General features: G+C 38.2%; 2 protein-coding genes across 2 annotated transcripts; both read left to right on the top strand.

The window, feature by feature from the left end:
* The first annotated feature begins 2,286 nt into the window (after positions 1 to 2,286).
* On the top strand, positions 2,287 to 8,985 carry LOC133520366 (zinc finger protein Elbow). Its single transcript, XM_061854746.1, has 2 exons — positions 2,287 to 2,521; positions 6,458 to 8,985. Exons 1-2 carry the CDS (start codon positions 2,462 to 2,464, stop codon positions 7,643 to 7,645), a joined length of 1,248 nt encoding a protein of 415 aa, XP_061710730.1. The 5' UTR covers positions 2,287 to 2,461; the 3' UTR covers positions 7,646 to 8,985.
* Positions 8,986 to 16,723: 7,738 nt separating this feature from the next.
* Positions 16,724 to 19,835, top strand: LOC133520367 (uncharacterized). The gene is made up of 3 exons (XM_061854747.1): positions 16,724 to 17,565; positions 17,929 to 18,159; positions 19,073 to 19,835. Exons 1-3 carry the CDS (start codon positions 16,831 to 16,833, stop codon positions 19,241 to 19,243), a joined length of 1,137 nt encoding a protein of 378 aa, XP_061710731.1. The 5' UTR covers positions 16,724 to 16,830; the 3' UTR covers positions 19,244 to 19,835.
* Positions 19,836 to 21,236: the final 1,401 nt, after the last annotated feature.

Genomic DNA, 21,236 nt, shown 5'->3' on the forward strand with positions numbered 1-21,236 from the left:
CTAGAATTATTATCAACAAAAGAAGATATGTATTAAATTAGTCATTGCCATTAGTAATTAGTCATTAAATTAGAGGTTGCCAGAGCTCAACGAGGGGGGGTCGGGTTTGGGGTCGGCAACGCGCATTTGACTCCTCTGGAGTTGCGGGCGTACATAGGCTACGGTGACTGCTTACCATCAGGCGGGCCGTATGCTTGTTTGCCAACGAGGTAGTATAAAAAAAAAGTCATCTCAAAGTCCTTCTTAAAATTGTTGCTTTCCTGTTGATTAGTAAATTCAGACTGAACTTATAATTTAAAATATATTTCATAATAAGTACTAACTTAAAATATCACGAATAGGTAGTAAGTCCGCAAAAAACTAAGGGTCTCCCCAAACTAGTCGACGCCGTTTCGGCAAATCGCGTACGGAAAAAGCTTTATGTCAACGCAATAAGAGCGAATAAGTCGTAAATCGGCTCGGCTCACGCGAAACGACGTCTTTCGACGGGAAAACGGCGTTTTGCCGTAAAGCTGTTCGCATTCGTACGACGCTGTTTGCAGCCTACCGCACACGTTCGCATTCATAAATCTCCTTATACCGCCGTACGGTGCCGGAAAGAGTTGAACGGCTCCGATCACGGCCGAGTACCTACGATAAGGACCGGTCAGAGCCGGGGGAAGCCGTTCAGCGTCTTCGACGGCCGAACATAGCTGACGACGGCCGAACAGAGCCGATGACGGCCGAAGTAGCTACTGATGCGTTTGTATTTGTTCATTTGAATTATTACCCACATTCAAATCTGCAATAGATCTGACAACACGGAAGTAATAATGACGGAGGAACATTTAATAATATTAGTCGGTAAATATAAGTGTTTATATGACGTGTCTGACTCTAAGTATAGTGATCAAGTGTGCAAGTAAAATATCCATCATCACAGGTTATTATATAATATGTAACAATTACCAAGGAAAATAATCTTACAGGCCTGTTCAATTTCAAACTCAGGTTGTTACTAACAACCAGTCTCCAAAAATGAGATTTACGATTGCCGATCACCCGCTGTCCTACATCTGTTCGTCGGACTCAACGGCTGTACGTGTGCTGTCTGACGTCTCGACGGCAGGACGGAGCACGGGAGAGCCGACCGTCGCTTTACAACTGTTGCGATAGCAAGTCGCAGGCGATCGGGCGTCTCTACGGCCGCAAGGAGGATGAGACTGCTAAACGCAGGTGTCCAACCGCGGAGACGGTCGATCGGCTAAATGCGAATAGTGTGGTGTAAAACACTCGGCGAAAGCCGACTCCGCGTCGACTGGTTTGGGGAGACCCTAAGACTATCATTTAAGACCAAGATTATCCTTAAACCGTCATTTAAAAATGTGAGAAATCCATGAAAACAGAAAACCTTAATATAGATAGCATTAAACATAGAACAAAGACCACCCAAATATTTTACAATCATCCTTTCAATTTTCAAAAGAGCTTAATTCATAAAAATAACAAGGCAGTTAAGTCACTTTCTTTTTTTAAAGTTGAACCCTCGTTAAGCATTTTTACAAACAAAAATTGGAGAATCATTACTGTTTACAGTCCCTTTTGTTAGATTACAGAAATTGCGATGAGTCAGGTTCGTCAATAATGGAAGTGGTGAAGTGCGTTTTTTAAAAACGCGGCCGGTGGTCTTAAATGAGGGTTGGCTTTGCTTATTACCTGGCTTACGCAAGAATAAGCCATTTTATTGACTAATTTGAGTATTTATTTTGTTATAAAACATTTAGGATTGCTTATCATTAGATATTCGACAAAAAAAACCTATTGTTTGTAAGTATAGACAAAAATATGAAAGCCCTACCTCAAATCACAAAATGTAGCTTGCGTGCACCTTGGAGATCAATTCGAACTTCAAATCAAATTTTCTTTAAACAAATCTCAACTTGGTGTTGATTAAATAAGAAAATAATCTTAACAACCCTAAATTAAGTTTAGATAAGCTTGGCATATAGCTTCAAATCTCGCTGTACGAAACTATTTTACTTTACGAAAAAACAAATAAAAAGCCGCGCTAAACCGCAACTCAAACCGCTCAAAACTAAATTACCCCATTCAATTTCCCCGCGATGCATCTCTGTCGTCACTAGCGTTTGACTGCGTTGCATATTTTATATAATCCTTTCATCAAAACGAGGGAAAACGACTTATAAATTTTTCCCAAGCGCGAGCGGGACGGGGCGACCAGCGGGGTGTCAAACAGCGGTGGGGATAAGACGGCAAAGCTCCCGCAAAGTACACAGAATGCAAAAATGGCGCGGCGACGAGTGACAAGGTGTCAGGGAAGGGGGGGGCCAAGCGCTCAGTCCGCTGCCGACCGCCGAACGAGACGCACGTGCTATTTGTGAACGGATATGACGGATTAGTGTAGTGAAGTGTTGTGTGTGATTAATCTTTTAAGCTGGAATCTAACGGATTGTGGGGCAACATGCTCACGTCAAGCAATCAGTATTTACGGCCGGATTATCTGTCGCCTTTACCTACCACGGTAAGTTTCATTAAGAGCTTTTAGCAAAGTTAGTTCTGATTTAAGTAAAACTAAAATGTTGAAACTTTAGTTCTGGAGATAATATAAAGTAGTATCAATTTTAAATCTTAAGCTTAGTTAATATATTGAAGATATTACAGAACAAAGAGGCGAGAAACGATTAATTAATTAAAAATAACTTTGAATACGTAAACAATAACATTGAACTCACGAAAACACGCATCATAAAGAAAGTCTCGTTCTTTGTTCAAGTTTCCAAATTTGATATACACCCTCGTAAATTATTCTTGAACAAATAAATCGCGAAACAGGACATAAATGCTACAATAACTTCTCATAACAATGACTTTAATAACTAGTCGTTCTTTACCACTGACATATACAATTCTAACTAGAATATTACTCTTTGTGATAATGTAAACAGAGTCGTAAAACTGGATAATTACGAAAAGAATGGATAATAGACAATAATGAGCACAGGAACTGGCATTAACGACCGAAGCAATGAATCAACGGACATGCAATTTGAAATGCTGCGGTCAATAAAATAAAAATATTTCAAGAAAGCTTCAACTTCTTAATTGATGTCGTGGAAGTAGATTCGTAAAAAAAATACTTTCAAGTCCTCTGCTTTTGAGTTTTGTAAATAAAATCACATTTTAACGTCTACATTGCAATGCTGCCATTGGTTTTTTTTTCGTAAGTACCGGGCTTTGTTTGTTCTTCATCCCCCACCTGCTTTTCGTCATTTCATAAATATTAAGTGATCGGTCTTGTCACAAGATTTCTGGTATAAATCTACTCTAATCTTAGAAAAAACTTTAAAGTATTAATTGGATTTAAAAACCGATTTTTGTTCAGTCAAGTGCAAAAATATGTATCGAAAGAATCGTCTCATAAATATGGTACTACGCTCTTATTACACTGGAATAAGATGCTATGGGACATATTTTTGAGTAAGATGTGTACACCCATATTTTTACACTTGACTGATCATTAAAGTTTTGAACTTTTGGGCTAACCAAAAGAATAAGACAAATCAGTTAACTGGATACACTATGTATACAAAAAACACTAAATGAAAATAAAAATAACAATAGAGAGGCAATTAATTTTTACTGGATAATCATTTTCGTTAGCATTTTTATTTTCATTTCTCCTCCGTTATTTCATATGTCAATTTATTTAGAAATAAAATTTGCGCTGTAGTTTGTAATTTTTACTACACACGTTTAAACAAACTAAAAGCCAGAAATCTTTAGTTTTTATATGAAGTATAAAAATAGTTGAAACGAGAAAATGTTAGAAAATACTAGTAAAGCAATAGTATTCATATTCATATTCATATTCCTTTATTGATAAAATTGCAAATTTTACAAGTCAAAAGGTAATACAATATATAATTAGGTCTATGTCAATTAAGAGTACAATTAAGATAATAAATAATAATAATCAAATTCAATTACAGTAAAATAAAAACAGTATAAAAATAATCAAAACAATTCAAATATCCAATAAATTAAATTATTATTATAATATTCTGACATGTCAAAATTATCAAATTAAATAATATAAAATATAACAATATAAAATATTAATAATCAACACAATTCATACATCCAATAAATTAAATTAAATTAAAATTCAAATCATTATATTCTGACATGTCATAAAAGGCATTTGTAGTCAGCCATTTTTTTAATCGATTGTAAAATATCAGGTCATTTTCAATAATCTTTATGTTGCCGGGTAGTTTATTATAGATACCTGGCCCCGCAACATATACCGTTTTGTTGGATTTCGCAAGTCGACAACATGTCGAGTCCAACATATTTTTGTGTTTTTGTGTAATACGTGAACTTTTAAATGTCTTTATTGGAAATAGGTGTATGTTACTTCTAATATATTTAATTATGTAAAATAGGTATTGTGATGTGAGTGTCATTATGTTACTATTTACGAAGAGTTGCCTAGCGGGTGTTCCGTGTGGGGCATATGATATAATCCGTACTGCACGTTTCTGCAAAATGAATACACGCTGCCATTCCGCAGCCGTGCCCCAGAACTCTAGACCATAGCACATCACCGAATGGAACAGCGAGAAGTAGCTAGCCCTTAGTTGCTGGTGCGGCAATATACGCGCCAGCCTGCTCAGTGCGAAACAGGCACCAGATAATTTGCCACACACGACATCAATATGGGCATTCCATTTCAAGGCCGTGTCTAACGTCACGCCAAGAAACTTAGTGCTATGTACCTGAGGAAGGACGTGGCAGTAATTAAGCTATTTCATGTTTAGTTTGAAATCAGCCATTACACAACTAAAATATGAACTTATAACTTTAGATATAAGCTAGTTATAGTAATCATCTGTATATATCCAGTATGTATATTGTTATCTCAATAAATATAATTAAAAAAATATATAAACTTGACCTTGAATAATGCAGTATGATCTCTATCTTGCCAATACCAAATCAGACATACACTTAGGTAATTAAAAATAATAACATAAACATAGGTAAATAAAAAAGTTATTTCTATATAATACTCAATGAGAGATTGTTATCAAAATCTTCGGTTAATTTTTTTTTTTTTTATACTACGTCGGTGGCAAACAAGCATACGGCCTGCCTGATGGTAAGCAGTCTCCGTAGCCTATGTACACCTGCAACTCCAGAGGAGTTACATGCACGTTGCCGACCCTAACCCCACCCCCCTCGTTGAACTCTAATATTAATAATTTATCTAAAGTTTGTATTTCGTATTCATTTCGAATAGATGAAGAAGTAATGTCCTAATTAACACAATAACAATATTACAAGAATATTCGAATTTTGAATGACTATCTACTTAATATAAATACATTGTTGTTTTACAGTCACTCATATATTTATTTCTAACCAAAATAATATTTTCATAAACCACCGGGAAGCATGAAATCGCATTTTCTCGGCTGTTATTCATCAACTTTATGCTTCAAACATGAGATAAATTCAAAAACAAAACGGCAAAAACTCATTATTTTCGTAGACAAGCGTACAGAATCATAACTTTATCGCGAATGATTCGCGGCGAATTTCACAGTTTCGCGTAAACGTGAGATAATTGCGAATATTTTGTTCCGTTTTAACGCAATTCGCGAAGGCTTTGCTTCATTCCGCGAATAGGCATTCATGATTAACGGTCGAGATTATGCACGGCTTTGTTATGGTATAAACACACGCGTATTGTGTGGGTATTGAGTAAATTATACCATGGTTCAATTTAAGGCGGATAGATCTAATGCACCGCTTGTAATGAGGCAAAATTTAAATTATTGCTACTAATGTTTACGGCTAAAACATTATCATCACGTTTTTATAAAAATTGCAAAACAAATTCAATGTTTTTATTCACGGTATGCTTATTAATAAGTAGGGTATCTTTTTTATTTGGCTTCACACTTTCTAAATGCTTATCGTTAGCTGATTTGCATTTTATTAACTATGTTTTAAAATTATGTTAACGTTTAAAGTAACATAACGTCACGAATCTATTAAACTCTGCTAAGAATCCAATTAGTCCCACGTCACCCTCCACAATCAAACTAAAATGTTGACACAACAACCGCAAAAACCACCCCAATACTCGCTCGAAATAATAGTGAGTCCCGTGACAATAGACGTGACAACGCGCGAGTCCGGGCGCGCCGCAAATTCACCGGCACAAATTGCCCTTTTCACAGCGAGATTACATCATGCGGGAGCCGAGTGAAATGTCAAGCGGAGCCGACGGCTGCCAGACGCGCGGATAATGGCGCGTCGGCCGCGTGATTGGACTCCCCCACCCCTCCCATCGCCCTCGGCGCCCCGCGGTCCCTTTGTGCGCCCGTCACTCGCAACCTCGACCCGGACGTTTCATTTCATAAACTGACGGCTTCTCCTTTTGTTACAGCTCGACGCGAAAAAGAGCCCGCTGGCGCTCCTCGCGCAAACCTGCAGCGCCATCGGCGCTGACACGCCGAACCCCAAGCTTATCTCCGCTGCGGAAAAGGCCAGCAAGAAGTATGAAGATAAACCGCATATGGATAACAAGCCCAGCTTCAAGCCTTATGAGTCGTGCCTCACTGCGAGAGAAAAGACTAGAACGCCAGAGGAAAGATCGTCATCCGTAAATGCTCACTCCAAGACGCCTTCCTCTAAAGGTAGCGCATCGACAACCCCTGTGCAAGCGCGCTGCGGGAGCAACCAGAGCTCGTCCTCTCAGAGAACCTCTCCGCCCGCTAATCACAAAACGCCGTCAGAAAAATCAGACGAACGGTCGAGTCCTCTACATGGCTCTCCGAACCCAACCAAATCAGACTCTGCTAGTAATTCATCCACATCCAAGTTACCCTTCACGCCAACCAGTCTATCGTCCAGTGCTGACACCAAAGAACCTTCAAGCTTCAAACCGAGCGTACCTGTCACATCATCAGCTTTTCTAGGAGGCTTGCCACCCACAGGCTTTCCTTTACACATGGATTTAATGACGAGCAGTCTTATGGCAGCGCAGCATCACGCTCTGAAAACTGGGTTGAACCCGTACTTAGCATACGCGAGAATGAAAGCGCCTGGTGGAGATCTAGGAGTGTGCAGAGATCCGTACTGCACGGGTTGTTCGTTGAGTTCGCATTTGCTCAAATCTGCAGTTTGCCCGGCTGGGTGCACGCAATGCGACCACGCGAAGACTCCGTTCCCGTTACCGACTAGTCACCCCGCGGCTGCTGCCTATGCGCACGCTCAGCTGGCTGCTTTGGCGGCTGCATCTCAGCTGCCTTTTGTCTGTAGCTGGATGGCCGGAGATTCCGCTTATTGTGGGAAGCGGTTCTCGACGTCTGAGGAGCTATTACAGCATTTACGTTCGCACACTGCCAGCGGTGAATCGAGTCCAAGTCTGTCGATGCTCAGCGCGACGCACCCATTGCTGCAGCGGACGTACCCGACTCCGCCGCTGTCACCGCTGACGCCGCGGTTCCACCCGTACAGCAAGCCGTCGCACCTGGTGTCGTCGCCGCCGCTGTTCCCGCTGCCCCCGCATCCATCGCTGGCCGCCTACTTCCCGTCGTACCCGCTGTTCGGGCCGCGGCCGCTGCACCCGTGAGGTGCGGCGGCGCTCCAACACAAGAAAGGGGGCGCCGACCGCTAACGCCCAAGCCAAAAGGACATTCGCAACCGAGGAGCGTGTAAATATATCGTAGTGTTCCGAGGTTCTAGTCGGCTCATATCATCGACGAAGCCCGCGAGGGCCGCGCAGCTGTGATCTCTACTCGTAATGTATGTTATAGTGCACTGATTATTGTGAGAGCTCATCTGTAAATCATGCTGTACATATTCGGGCATACCTATTAGTTTGATGATCGACGCTAGTGCTTTAAATAGTGATTCAGTGTTATCGCAAAACGTGAAGGATTGCCCTGGAGCATTTTGGTCAGGTATGCCCTATATATGGCCAATTTAAGCTTTGAATCGCGCAAGCGTTTATTTTCTAGTTAGACTAACAAAATTTTTATGTACCAAATCTATAGATGTAATTTGAATAGTTTTTTTTTTCAATAAGTTGTTACAAATTAGAATTGTTAATTTGTGTTTGTATTATTAAAGCTGTTCTTGTTAAGAATACACGAACGAATCCTTGTACCGATTTCGGACTGAAACAGGTAATCGTTCGGGTATTTTCAACACAAGAGTATGTATCCATTAGACGATTAATCAGATCCATCGACACAAAGGACGGTTTGCGCCACTGAAAATTTAAAATGCGACAAAAATGCCGTTAGAACAGACCATTATTTTATACAAGCATCTTACTTAATAACGTACAGTTATTTTTATGGCCAGACTCTACCTACTCCATGAAATATACTTTTCGATCGATGGGTAAGATTAGGTGTCGAAAGGAAACAACGTGTTTCGTATTATTTGGTGACAATGAGGCACATATCTTGTATTATAAAGCGTAGTACCGACGCGTAGCGTAGCGTCTTCATTAAGATTACCTTAACGATCTTATTTTATTAATTTTCACTTCAACTTTCCAACTAGTTAAACCGATAAGATCTTAATAACAGAATCTCAACACATTACTTCATAGATTTACATTAACGCTAAAAGTTACAAGATAGTCACTTCACTGAGTAGGAAGCGATTCTACTGCTATTTTGTCTTGTTGTGTTTATGGATACCTATCTTTCGTAGTTTCGTATCAGTTGATTACATCAATTTAAATGTAACCCGTTTGAGTACACAATTATATAAGCACTACATTTAAAACTCTTCTGAAAATGTTGCGAAACTATAAAAGTTATCCTTGGAAAGATGTGGTGTTATTACAGATCTGATATCAACCGAATAATGTGTATGCCGAAACTGCAATGTTAAACATAATTTGTTGTTAAAGTACATAAAGCGAAGAAAATATACGTAAATATTTAATTTCAAAAATGTTTTTAATTTATGACCCAAGTCAACACTAAAAATAACTTTTACAGTACATATGGGGCTACTTTATAGCACTAGTGTAGCATATGTACTGTAAAACGTTGTACGATACATGTGCGAATAGGTAATTCGCAACTCGTGTCGAATTTCCTATTTTTCGCACTTGTATCGTAATGTACTATTATTATTAACCGACTTCAAAAAATGAGGTTCTCAATTCGACTGTTTTTTTTTTTGTTTGTATGTTACTCGATATCTCCGAGAATCGTGAACCGATTTTCAATTTTTTTTTTAAATCGAACGGGTATAATCCCGAGATGGTCCCGTTGGCACCAAGTCGGGGTCTGATTATGGGATCTTGGAGAAATCGAGGGAACTCTTCAAATGTTATAGGTACATGTATGGCGCTTTTGGTAATAGTTGAAGTCGGTTTAATTTTTGTTAAAAAGTTTTATTATATACATACAAAATCGGTAATGAATGATTGTCTGAGTAGGTAAATAAGATTTCAGAGGAAACGGGATGAAGTCACTTGATCGATTCTCCATAAAACGTAGTTATAATCTTCCAATTTGGATATTAATATTATAGAAATCATTATACACTAAAATTGTATGGAATTGGTTTTCCGCTCCTAATTTTTATGAAAAAAACTTTTACTTGAATCATGATAAAAATGAATGAACATTTGATCAGTCTTGAAGTAGGCTTTTGAGCATGTCATTGGTGCGAAAACCAAGTCCGTCTACTCTAACTTTGCACGGACTTGAAGAACAAAGTCATGGAGTTTCATGACGTCACACACGCGTCACCGGTCTGGCCTAGTGGGTGACCCTGCCTATGAAGCCAATGGTCCTGGGTTTGAATCCCGGTAAGAACATTTATATGTGTGATGAATACCTGAGTCATGGGTGTTTTCTATGTAAATATGTAAGTAGGTATGTATTTATCTGTATAGGTAAGAATATCGTCGCCTAGTACCCATAGTTTTGCTTAGTTTGGGACTAGGTCGATCTGTGGAAGACTGTGCCCAAATATTTGTAATTTATATTTTTATACAAATTTTACATTAATAATAACATTTTATTTTTTATTTTTTTATTTTATTTATTTCCACACTTACAACTATCTTTACAGGTACTAAACCTAAGGCAGTGTAACTATTAACAAAAAAATATTTTAACTTATGGCGCATATAACATAATGTGAACAATGTAGACTTTGTGAATTCAGTCAGTGAACACCAAAACAAATCAATGCTCTCGGCTACTAGGTTAAGGGTCCGCACAGCGCACGTCAACGGCGCCTTCGTTAGCAGGTTCTCCACACATCACTCACACTCACATTTCCACACTTACCGACAATAAAGTGCAGAGTTAGCTTGGTTCGACTCTAATTTCAGATTCTCGTTGTAAATAGATGACATAATTGTTGTGTGTGTGACTTCAACTGATACCTACAGGCGGATACCTATATTGCTAATAAATGTACGGAACATTTTGCAAAAGTTAACATTAATGATGAGGGTGGGTGTAATAAAACGAATAGAATAATTTTGCATAAATATATTATAATAGACAACTTTTATTTAGTACCTAAGTCATGTTTTACTCCTACATAAGAATGGCTATAAATTTAATTGAAGAATTACTTTTTTCTTTTTTCTCGTTGCCATGGTTACGGTCTTCTGGGTCACTTTTAAAACCGTGGTTTTATGGTATTAAAATAAATAAGCAAACATTAAGGCAGTTAGGGTTATTCCCACTAGTTAACATCAAGTTGTTACCACTGGTAACAACTGGGATTTTTTTCCCAGAAGCTAGCCACTGGTAAAAGGTGGGAAAATCCCAGTAACACTGGTAACAACTTGGTGGCAAACAAATGGAAATAACACGACAGTTATAAGCCCGTTTCATAACCGGATGATATTGGCTTGTCAGATATTCGCGATTAACAGCTATTGCGAATAACTGACAGGCCGATATCGTCCTGCGAAATAGTAATCAGTGAGCCCTTTAGTGGAACGTAGTTCTTCTATAAAACTATGCTACCAGTGTCTCTTGGGAGACGAAACAAAAAAAAAGTTGATCCAACCAGATTTTCATTCACATCAAATTTACTAATAAGTTTTTTTTTTTTCACCTGTTTTTGGACAGTCGTGTAAAAAGTACAGAAGATTTTATTTGAAATGTCCGAATGTGACAACTCAACAGGTACTTATACTTTTTATAAATTTAACAGTATGTTGTCTCATAGAGCAAGTGACGTAATAATTTTAACCGCATAACAGTTAAGACATTATCATAAGAAATTAACGTCCCGTGAAGCTTATAATTAGACTTGCCCACTATAAACTGGCCATTACACCACACTTGAGATAGCTATCAAAATATTGTCCAGTTAAAGTATTTAATTAATTCAATCGTTATTTTATTATCACAATGATAAATTGTTAATTACGCGTTTTAAACGAAGTCTGGGAACTGGGTTGGAATATTCATATTTTCACGTATAAATAATGTAAATGCGGGTGATAAATCAGAGGCGCAATTAACTTTCGCGCTATGGCTGTTTCAACATCTTATTAATTCAATAATCTGAAGGCTGAGGATTTATGGCGGTGAGTGCGCGGCGGAAATATGGTTATCGAGATGGTTGCGATATTAATGATACAGTAACACCTGTTTTGGAGTTGGAGGTGATTTAGTTGCAGTTACAGTAGTGTGTACTGTAACATTAGCAGTTTATTGACAGTCCCGGTCATTCAAGAAATTGACTGGGACAAGAAATCCAGAGGACAACACGGCTAGAATCGCGTTCACATAGAGGCCGCATGGGAGCAGGCTATGGGGTCGGGCGGCGCACACGGTACAGCGCACCGTCGACGCAGAGCTGCGGGCAGCCGGACTGAGTTGAAGGGGCACATGGCTTCCGATTCGTCGTCGACGAGATGTGCATGTCCTATCATTGCTTTTCAATGTTCTATTTAATCCTGCTTCACCACCTTACCTTTCCGAAAGGTTTAGTTATTTAGCTGCTGGTAGTGGTCATCGCCTTCGATGAAGCACCAATCTTTTACTCACGATTCCTTCCAATACGACGCGCACATACAAGAAATCCTTTACTGTCCATGCCGTCAAGTTATGGAACGAGATTCCGGTGTCCGTGAGGCAATCCCAATCTGTAGCATCACTCAAGGAGAAGCTTAAAAAATTGTGGCTTACCGATACTTTGGTTACGACTTCCTAGTTCTATTGAGTACTTCTACTTTTTTAATTTCCTTTACTTTTGTGGTTCGAATTCATATTTATTTATATTATATATTGAATATTTATTTATTTTTATTTATATATATATGTATGCATTATTTTATGGTTATTTTTCTATCTATGTATATTTGTATCAATGTGTATTCAAAACGTGCATTTCATTAATTTCAGTGATTGTACACTTTTGTTTGTGTTTGTCATTCATTCACCGTTACTTCTGTTTTACTCATTTCCTCAAAGGTTAACTGGAAGAGATCCCATACAGGGATAAGTTCGCCTTTGTTGTATTTAATTTACTCTGTAACTGTGTTTTTCGTGTTTTTATTTCTATGTACAATAAAGTATATACATACATACATACATACTGTATCTTATACATCCTTAACATAATAGGTAAGTATATAATGGAACATTCAATAGCTGCCCTTCTATGAACTTGTTTTATCTCAATCATCATCTATATTTTAAAAGAAAACATAATAAAAGGTACTTACAATTAGGAGAATCCATAACCATCATCCAAATCCACAGCGCAAGCTTCGTCAAAATAATATAGATACTAAACAGAATCCGCAAGAAACTTCGTCCAATCTACATACGTGATAATCCGCCACAGGCTTCGTCATAAATGTAGGTACAACATAAAATCCGCAACAAGCTTTGTCCTAAAACTTAAAACTACCTTGTTTAGTTGTTGTGCTTGTTTTATTATCACATTGGTTATTAAATATGTTGTATTAACCGACATAGGTTAAGTTTAATCTAAATTCGTCAATCGATCACATAACATAACTTCAACAAGATCGGACACACATTCATTCTAGTGTTTTGACATTCGCATTCTATCATTTACTCGTCTTTGACTGCTGAACGCCAGAACGCCACATTTACGAGGAACGGCGTATAAAGGCGTCAACAGGGCTGATGTATGGCGTGATGTATGGGACAGCCAGACGGATAAATTGCCCGTAATTTATAGTAGAGACTAATTACGAACGTGCGCGCGATATGATTTGTGGGCTCTGAAGTTCTTATGAAGGTTGGGTGTAGATTAAGGATAACCAGATATGCTACTCTAGGTATGCTAAACTAGTTTTTTGGAACATTTGCAAAATAATCAGAAGGGATGACTAAGGGCGTCCGCTAGTTGACGCGGGTGAGCAGGGGGCCTACCGCGAAAACCGAAATTCGCAAATTGCGGGGATCTTTCTCTTTTACTCTCACTAAGACGTAATTAGAGTGACAGAGAAAAATGCCTGCGATTGACGAACTTCGATTTTCGCGGTTATAGCCCAGGTTAACGAAAAATAGTATGAGCAATGCTATATACAATGACAACTGCACCCGTTTATAGCGGACGCCCTAAAAGATAAGTCTAGCTGCATAGACAAGATGCCAATCATTAATGCTCCGTAGCCAACGAAACGCAACTGTCTGTGTCGCACTAATATGGAAGAGTGATAGAGAGAGAAAACTACGCTACGCTACGGAGCGTGAACGATTGGCATGTTGTCTACGCAGCCTGTGGTAACAATCCTATTGTTATTATACCGATTTTTTTCGCAAATATCCTGTGGAGAATTTAAGCTGATTCAACATGCCCAAACATAATTGTGCTCTAAAAAAAAAGACCATGGCGCCGATTCTAATACAACAATTTGAACTGGTTTTGATCTGACCTTGACGATCGTCTTGGTGAATGGTGCACTCTAACGCACGAAGTCACTTAATTTCGCATGCTGATTGGTCAGCGTGAGCGATCTTCAAGGTCGAATCAAAATAAGAACAAAATCATAAAAAAATGGTATATCTTAATTGTACTCCGTATTTCAGTACTTAACAACTGGCGTGTGTTTAATTAATATTGTAATCTGTATTTATGGTTGCGCTCACGATAAAATGCATCATAATATTTGTGGTCTTAATTGCAATTAACCCAGATTTTTTGGACTATATGTAGTTGTATGAAAAGCGCTGGTGGTTAGGTAAGAGCGTGCGTATTGCAATCCGGAGGTCGCGGGTTCAAACCCCGGCTCGTACCAATGAGTTTTTCGGAACTTATGTACGAAATATCATTTGATATTTACCAGTCGCTTTTTGGTGAAGGAAAACATCGTGAGGAAACCGGACTAATCCCAATAAGGCTTAGTTTACCCTCTGGGTTGAAAGGACAGATGGCAGTCGTTTTCGTAAAAACTAGTTCCTACGCCAATCTCCCATAAGCCGTGGCAAAAATACCAGGACAACGCGAGGAAGAGGAAAGTAGTTGTATGCGAGTGAGACATAGACACTGAGACAAAAGATAGAAAAAGGTTGGTAGCTTTCGTACGAAAATTGAAAGTCAGACGTCAGATGCATTTGGCCACCACTGCTTTGCATAACCTATATAAGTTACAGGTTACAAGTTGCGGAAAGTTTAAAAAAGTTGGATAGGTCTCGGAAATTTCAGGATAATTTTATAGGTTTTTTTTTTTATAATACGTCGGTGTCAAACAACAACAAACAGCCCGCCTACTAGTAAGCAGTCTCCGTAGCCTATGTACACCTGCAACTCCACACGAAACAAAAAAAATTCGACCCCCATACAAAAATATGAGAAAATTCGCAATTTTGAAAATTTTCCATATCAGCATATCAGATGGCATATCAGTAACGTATGATAAACAATGAAACTACTTATACACTGCTAGAGAAATAAACACGCATATGCAAAACACTTGATAAGAACTCTTCCGTAAAAGACAAATAAAAACCTAGACTATCAACCATCAACGCCATTCATAAAGTAAATACGACACTGCAAGTCAACACCGGACGCTTAAAGAGAATAAAGTAGCGGGTCTAATGAAGCTCTTTCAAGATAATCTTCAAAGTCCTGTAACCTGCAATGGCTGGGTAGGGATGTGCAGCGGAACATTACCTTCGGAATTTTCCTTGTAAAAATATCCCCGGGAATATTTTTCTAGGAATTTTTTTGTGAAGAAGAAAAGATTTAACAAGAGGACAATATAACACACACAGCTGACAGACAGCTCAGTCGTCGGACTTCGGACCGTCAACATCTCCTGAGGATGCTGCGTAGAGAGGCGAAACACATGACGAGTTTTGTATTTCCGGTGATGGGTTGTTATATTTATTTGCGTAGTTGTTTTTGCGGTGGGAGGGTGGGAACATTAATTGCATGTAAAAATACGCAAGTAAGTATAACGGGTTAGCACTGATTGACTAGCACGTTATTTTCTCGCGGATAAGCAAAGTAATATTTTTTGTTTTAATTAAAATAAAATGTGTTATTTTGCTGCATTTCTTATTATCAAATCGTGTACTATCCTATCCTATCTGAAGTATGAAGTTAGGTTACCAGACCTATATGTAATATAGTAGTAGTAGTAATAAAACACTTTATTGTACAATAATGAAAACAAAACAGGAAAAAAAAAAACACTCATGATTAGTACAAAGGCGAACTTATCCCTATCCTTATATAGTTCCAACTTGAAGTGTAATTTATGTCAGTGAAAATGTAATGTATAATTATTATCATCATTTATGACCAGTAATTCTTAGTATTCGTAAAACATAGCTACTTTTATACCACCTGGTATTGTTGGCAATTTATTGTGTTACGTTTCCAACCTTATCATACGCTCGTTACTGGATATTTTACCTATAATAATATATGAGGATACACTCTGCTTGGACATACAGGAGATTTTGTTATGTCTGACCATACTTTGAAGGGTGAATAGTGTAGGTCATACTGAACTACTTTTAATATGTGGTCAGGCATAACAAAATCACTCTATGTTCCTGGGCAGATTATATAAAAAAAGTCCACGGGAAAATTACTATGTACAGGCACATCACTAGCACTGAGTACCCGGGAAACTGAAGCGAAATATCTTGGAGATAAGAGTTAAGGCGTACTTCAGTTGTAAAAAGCAAGGTTCTCATTACAGATAAAGCACAGCACAATACCCTTAACAGCAAAGTATTGTGCTACGTGCAAATGGACTTCAAAGTGGTCAGCCGGATGGCTAAAAGAGAATAGTGACGGGTAAAGTTGAAGGCACGAGTCTTAAAATACCTCCCCTCGCCAAAAACTTAGTCTTCAACAGAAATACCTAATGCCACGGTCATCTGCTTTAAGAAAATAATTCATGATGTGATAAGGTTTCAGACAAAAAAAATCCCCGGACGTCTAAATTCTTCCTGCCGACATTCTCCCAAGGAACAACAGTACGTAGGTATGGATTTTTCAAATATATGTGAACAGATTAGGATAACGCTCATCTTAATTAGAATTGTCTTCATCCCCTACTTCCAGAATTAAAAAAATATATCCGCTAGCCTAATGTAAACAATATTGGTTATAGTATAAATTGAATAAAACATATGCTTACCTTATTTTCAACCTTATCTTTATTTGTTATATATAAGGCCTTGTAACAAATAATGACTTAGGATACTATTCAAAACATAAGTGCAGTCATTTAGTTGAGAGTGCAAACACATCAAAGATAACAAAATAAACAGATAAGTGTATTTCATACAGACAGTTGTTATTTAAACGTCAGCCATGTCGAACGCTGAGGAAAAAGGACGTGAAATTTTTAATATTATCGTTAAGGATAAATTTCCGGGCGCCTCTAAAGTGAAAATTAATCCTATTAGCAGTGGTGGAGCTAACTACAGCTCAACTTTATATGAAGCGTACATCACTACTCCTGAAGGTACTCATGAACTATTCGCAAAAGTCGCCTCAATGGGTGACCTTTTCAACGATACAAGCCAGAAAATCTTTGACTCCGAAAAGTTCGTCTTGACAAAAATTGCAAATGCGTACGAAAAATTACAAGACAACCATGGAATAACAGAAAGATTTACATTCCCAAAAATTTACAATCATGATCATAATGATATCCCAATAATTGTCATGGAGAATCTAGCTTCTAAAGGATACGGATGTTATGATAGATTCAAGAGTATCGATTGGAAATATGCGTCAAAATCTGTAGAAACTTTAGCCAGATTCCATGCTCTTTCTTTTGCTTTAAAGAAGGAGAGTCCAGAAGAGTTCAAACTGGCTGGGGATATATTAAAGATGCCCGAAACTGGTATTACAAGTCCGCTTTGGGAAGGAATTACTGATGGGGCAATGGCGGTTGTCGATGAAGAAGATAAAGAAAAACTCTCAAGAGTTCTAGAAGGAGTAGTGGGCTGGAGTAAACTTGAGGATTTCGGTGAACCTCTTAAAACATCAGTGCTTATTCATGGAGACTATCGCCCTAGTAATTTACTACATAAAGAAGTGGTAAATAAATATTTTTAGTTATCTTCGTATATTATGGTTTTAACAAACGTACCGTAGAACCTCCTAGGTAGTCCAAAAACTTCCAACTATTAACTAAAACAAATTTGAATATCTTCGTTTAAATGTGATTATTCAAAGAGGCAAATATTTTTATAAATGTATAAAAAAAAGATACACAATGAATATATGGACTATCTTTATATCATTGGACTACATTTGTGTGATTTTAAGGTACGTAGGTATTATTTTTAATGTAAGTTTGGGATCAACTCTGATTAGTGTCACGGGACCCATCTTTCGCTGATCGGGTTATAGTGATACATCTACTACGAGTAATACCCATGACCCTTTAATTTTTTTTAGGGTGGTGAATATCATGTTATTCCCGTAGACTACCAAACGGTCAGGCTGGGGTGTCCGGTGGCCGATCTCCTCTACTTCACCTTGATAGGTTCCGACCAGCAGTTCCGACAGCGACACTACCACCAACTGGTGGACCATTATTACGAGAATCTGGCTCTGATGATGACGAAATACGGTCTGAAGCCGGATGAGGAGTATGGACGGGAGGAATTTGAAAGTGATTTAAAAGCGGTAATAAAAATAAGATAATTATTGTTGTGTAAATGCATTAAAAATCTGTAATAATTTAATGCTTGACTTGTCAACATTTACAAGAAACTTAACGCAAACGAAGGACAATGTAATACTTACTGAAAAATTGTTTAAAGTTATTGAGATGATGTATAATTATTACTTCTTAAAGGTGCTGGGCCTTACAGGCACCGAGAATGGTGCCAGTATAGCGTGTATACACAGTGACATCTTTGTGCACGAATGCAAGCCTAGCGTGCAGTCTAACGTAACTAGTTGCGATCAATCGCGCGCGTGATGCGAACTCATCAACCAATCGCGTTGTAGCATCCCACCGAGGCACACCAACCGAGGATGTATCTAAATTATAGGAAAGGGCCAACCTTTACTTTTGAAATATTTGGTCTGCAATTAATTCAATATTTTTTTTTTCTGCACCAATTCTAGATATCTCTGTTTGGCCCTATGGTTGACTGGTAGAGAAAGCCATTTGGCATTAAGTCCGCCATTTGTACATTGTTTTATATATTTTGTGCAAAAAAGTTTAAATAAATAATAAAATATTTTTGCCAATTTCATGTTTTGTCAAAGATTCAACGAAATATGTTTTATTGTCTGGTCTATTATTTTCATTCTTGGAATCATACATACAATAAATACCTGACGATATCTAATGAATTAATGATACGCACGCTAGTACAGTCCGGGTCCGATCCGAGGCATCCCATATTTCAGTTTTCCATAGAAAACATCAAGTGATCACCCGTCATATATAACTTAGAAAAACGAAATGTCAGACGTCTCGGGTCGGACCCGGCCGTTCTAGCGTGAGTCATCCTTTATTTAATTTATTTCCGATGTTTTATGTTTATTTACTAGTCTCGCATTAATTATATTTTTCCTCATGCAACAGAAACTCCCAATCGCCCTCGCTGTCGCAGCGACAGTGCTGCCATTCGTCACAGTAGACGCAGCGGGCGCTCCGAACTTCGAGCGCGAGCAGTACGTGCCGCGCGCGAACGAACTGTTCGCCGAACGGTTCCGCGGACTGATGCAAGACTTAAAGCAGTGGAACGTCATATAAAATGGTTGTAGTCATTCATTTTGTAGCTGGCCACGAACGGCGAATCCTTTGTCTATTTTAAGTTAAACCGCACGTGCTACTAACTGCAAAAAATAATTCTAATTGGCACACGAGCGTGGGCTAGTCCAACACTCAAAAAACAGTATGAGTGCGCTCTCCGATTACGTGTCTTTGTTACGCATCTCGATGACACATTTTAGACTGGTTCTTATAGCGTTCGACTCGCCGGCACTCCGTTACCGTAGAGGGACCACACACACAGCCTTACAATATTTTTTCCATTAATTTATACTCGTATTAAATCTTATTGCAATCCCCATAGAGTCGTAGTTCAATAACCGGTTAAAGCGAACGAAACTTTTTTGCAGGTTAGTAGCACGTGCGGTTTTACTTACGATAGACAAAGGATTAGCCGTTCAGGGCCAGCTACAAAGCGAACGACTATACCCTGTGTTATTTAAATACAATTTGCTTATTTATGAATTCAACATATAATATTGAAGTTTATTTTTTCTGTGACTAGTATTAAACATATTTGAAATGTTACAAGAGGCATATGTTAGAAATGGAAATAAAGTACATTTGTTAATAATATACATGTTTCATTAGTGTATCACATATCTAAATATGTTCCATTAGCAACCGACATCCAAGTTACATTCACAAGTCAAATTATCGCCACTATTTGTAACTACCATTAGGATGCCTTTGCTAATACAAGTTTTATTTATGATTATTAATGCATTATGCAGTCCGTTATCAGCAATTATATATGCTCCTGACCGTTTTCGGCCACGGCGACTGCTTCAACCCCTTTTTTGGCGTTCATGTGCTCTCGTGTGGCTGACGTAGCCGATCTTGTTGGCAAAGACCCGTGCGCTCAACGGGCACGAGAGGACACCATCAATATAATTATAGCTGATCACCGCTGGTGGTTGGGCTTTCAGCTCATCCCTCTTGTCGTCCAGATCTGTTTGACGACGGGATTCAAAAATATCCGTATGTTTCTTAATCAAAGATCTCCACCCAGGGCGGTTGGCGGCCTGCTTTTTAATACATATAGCACTTTAAATTTCAACATAGGTACGTAAAGTGCTGATTATCGCACTAGTGCGGTAAAGTAGCACCATGTGTACTGTAAAATTAGTTTAATAGGTTAAATTGTATAAAAACTCAGCGCATCTCGCCATCAAACGTAGCAGTTTGGCAAGAATATAAATGTAAAATAATTCTTAAGTAAAAAAAAACCGACTTCAATGAGGGAGACCGGTGAAAGAACGATTATTGTTGATTTTCGATTTCATACAATGAAATTAAAAAGACAGCGTCCTACGCCTAATTATGTAGAAAAGGAGGTAACATGTTTTATTGTCACTGCACCCACCTTGACACATTTCAGATTTGCCCTATGGTTGACTGGTAAGATACCCGCAATGAGGTATTCGACTGTATTTAAGATAAATTAATTTAATATAAGAGCTCAACGAAGGGGGTGGGGTTAGGGTCGGCAACGCGCATGTAACTCCTCTGGAGTTGCAGGTGTACATAGGCTACGGAGACTGCTTACCATCAGGCAGGCCGTGTGCTTGTTTGCCACCGACGTAGTATAAAAAAAAAAAAAAATATATTTCTCACCATGCATAAAATAAAGCACCAGATAATTATTAAAAAAAAACGAAATAAGATAGAAATATAAAAATGTTCCTTGAATTAACCTAACTGCTTGACAAACATGCAAAGAGAACAAATTGCCAAACGTGAACTATCATAGACATAGACATAGACATAGAATATTTTTATTTAACACCACATTGAAACATGTTTACAGGCAATACTACAAAACATTACAAGCCTTAAAATGAAACTTAATTAGGCACAAATTTATGTTTACATGTAGATATAAAAAACTTTTAAAATTATGATGCTAAAAAGGAGCGAACCTCAGCATGTGTTGCAGCAGGCTTACCTACTACAACGCTGGTTTTCAGGCCGA

The sequence above is a fragment of the Cydia pomonella genome, chromosome 8 (genome assembly GCF_033807575.1).
Source record: "Cydia pomonella isolate Wapato2018A chromosome 8, ilCydPomo1, whole genome shotgun sequence".
NCBI lineage: Eukaryota > Metazoa > Arthropoda > Insecta > Lepidoptera > Tortricidae > Cydia > Cydia pomonella.

Excerpts from the sequence above, each read along its gene's own strand:
- LOC133520366 (XM_061854746.1), top strand. The coding sequence starts at position 2,462 with ATGCTCACGTCAAGCAATCAGTATTTACGGCCGGATTATCTGTCGCCT. Across the intron at positions 2,522-6,457 it reads TGTCGCCTTTACCTACCACG|CTCGACGCGAAAAAGAGCCC; the intron begins GTAAGTTTCATT and ends CTTTTGTTACAG.
- LOC133520367 (XM_061854747.1), top strand. The coding sequence starts at position 16,831 with ATGTCGAACGCTGAGGAAAAAGGACGTGAAATTTTTAATATTATCGTT. Across the intron at positions 17,566-17,928 it reads ATTTACTACATAAAGAAGTG|GGTGGTGAATATCATGTTAT; the intron begins GTAAATAAATAT and ends AATTTTTTTTAG. Across the intron at positions 18,160-19,072 it reads TTGAAAGTGATTTAAAAGCG|AAACTCCCAATCGCCCTCGC; the intron begins GTAATAAAAATA and ends CTCATGCAACAG.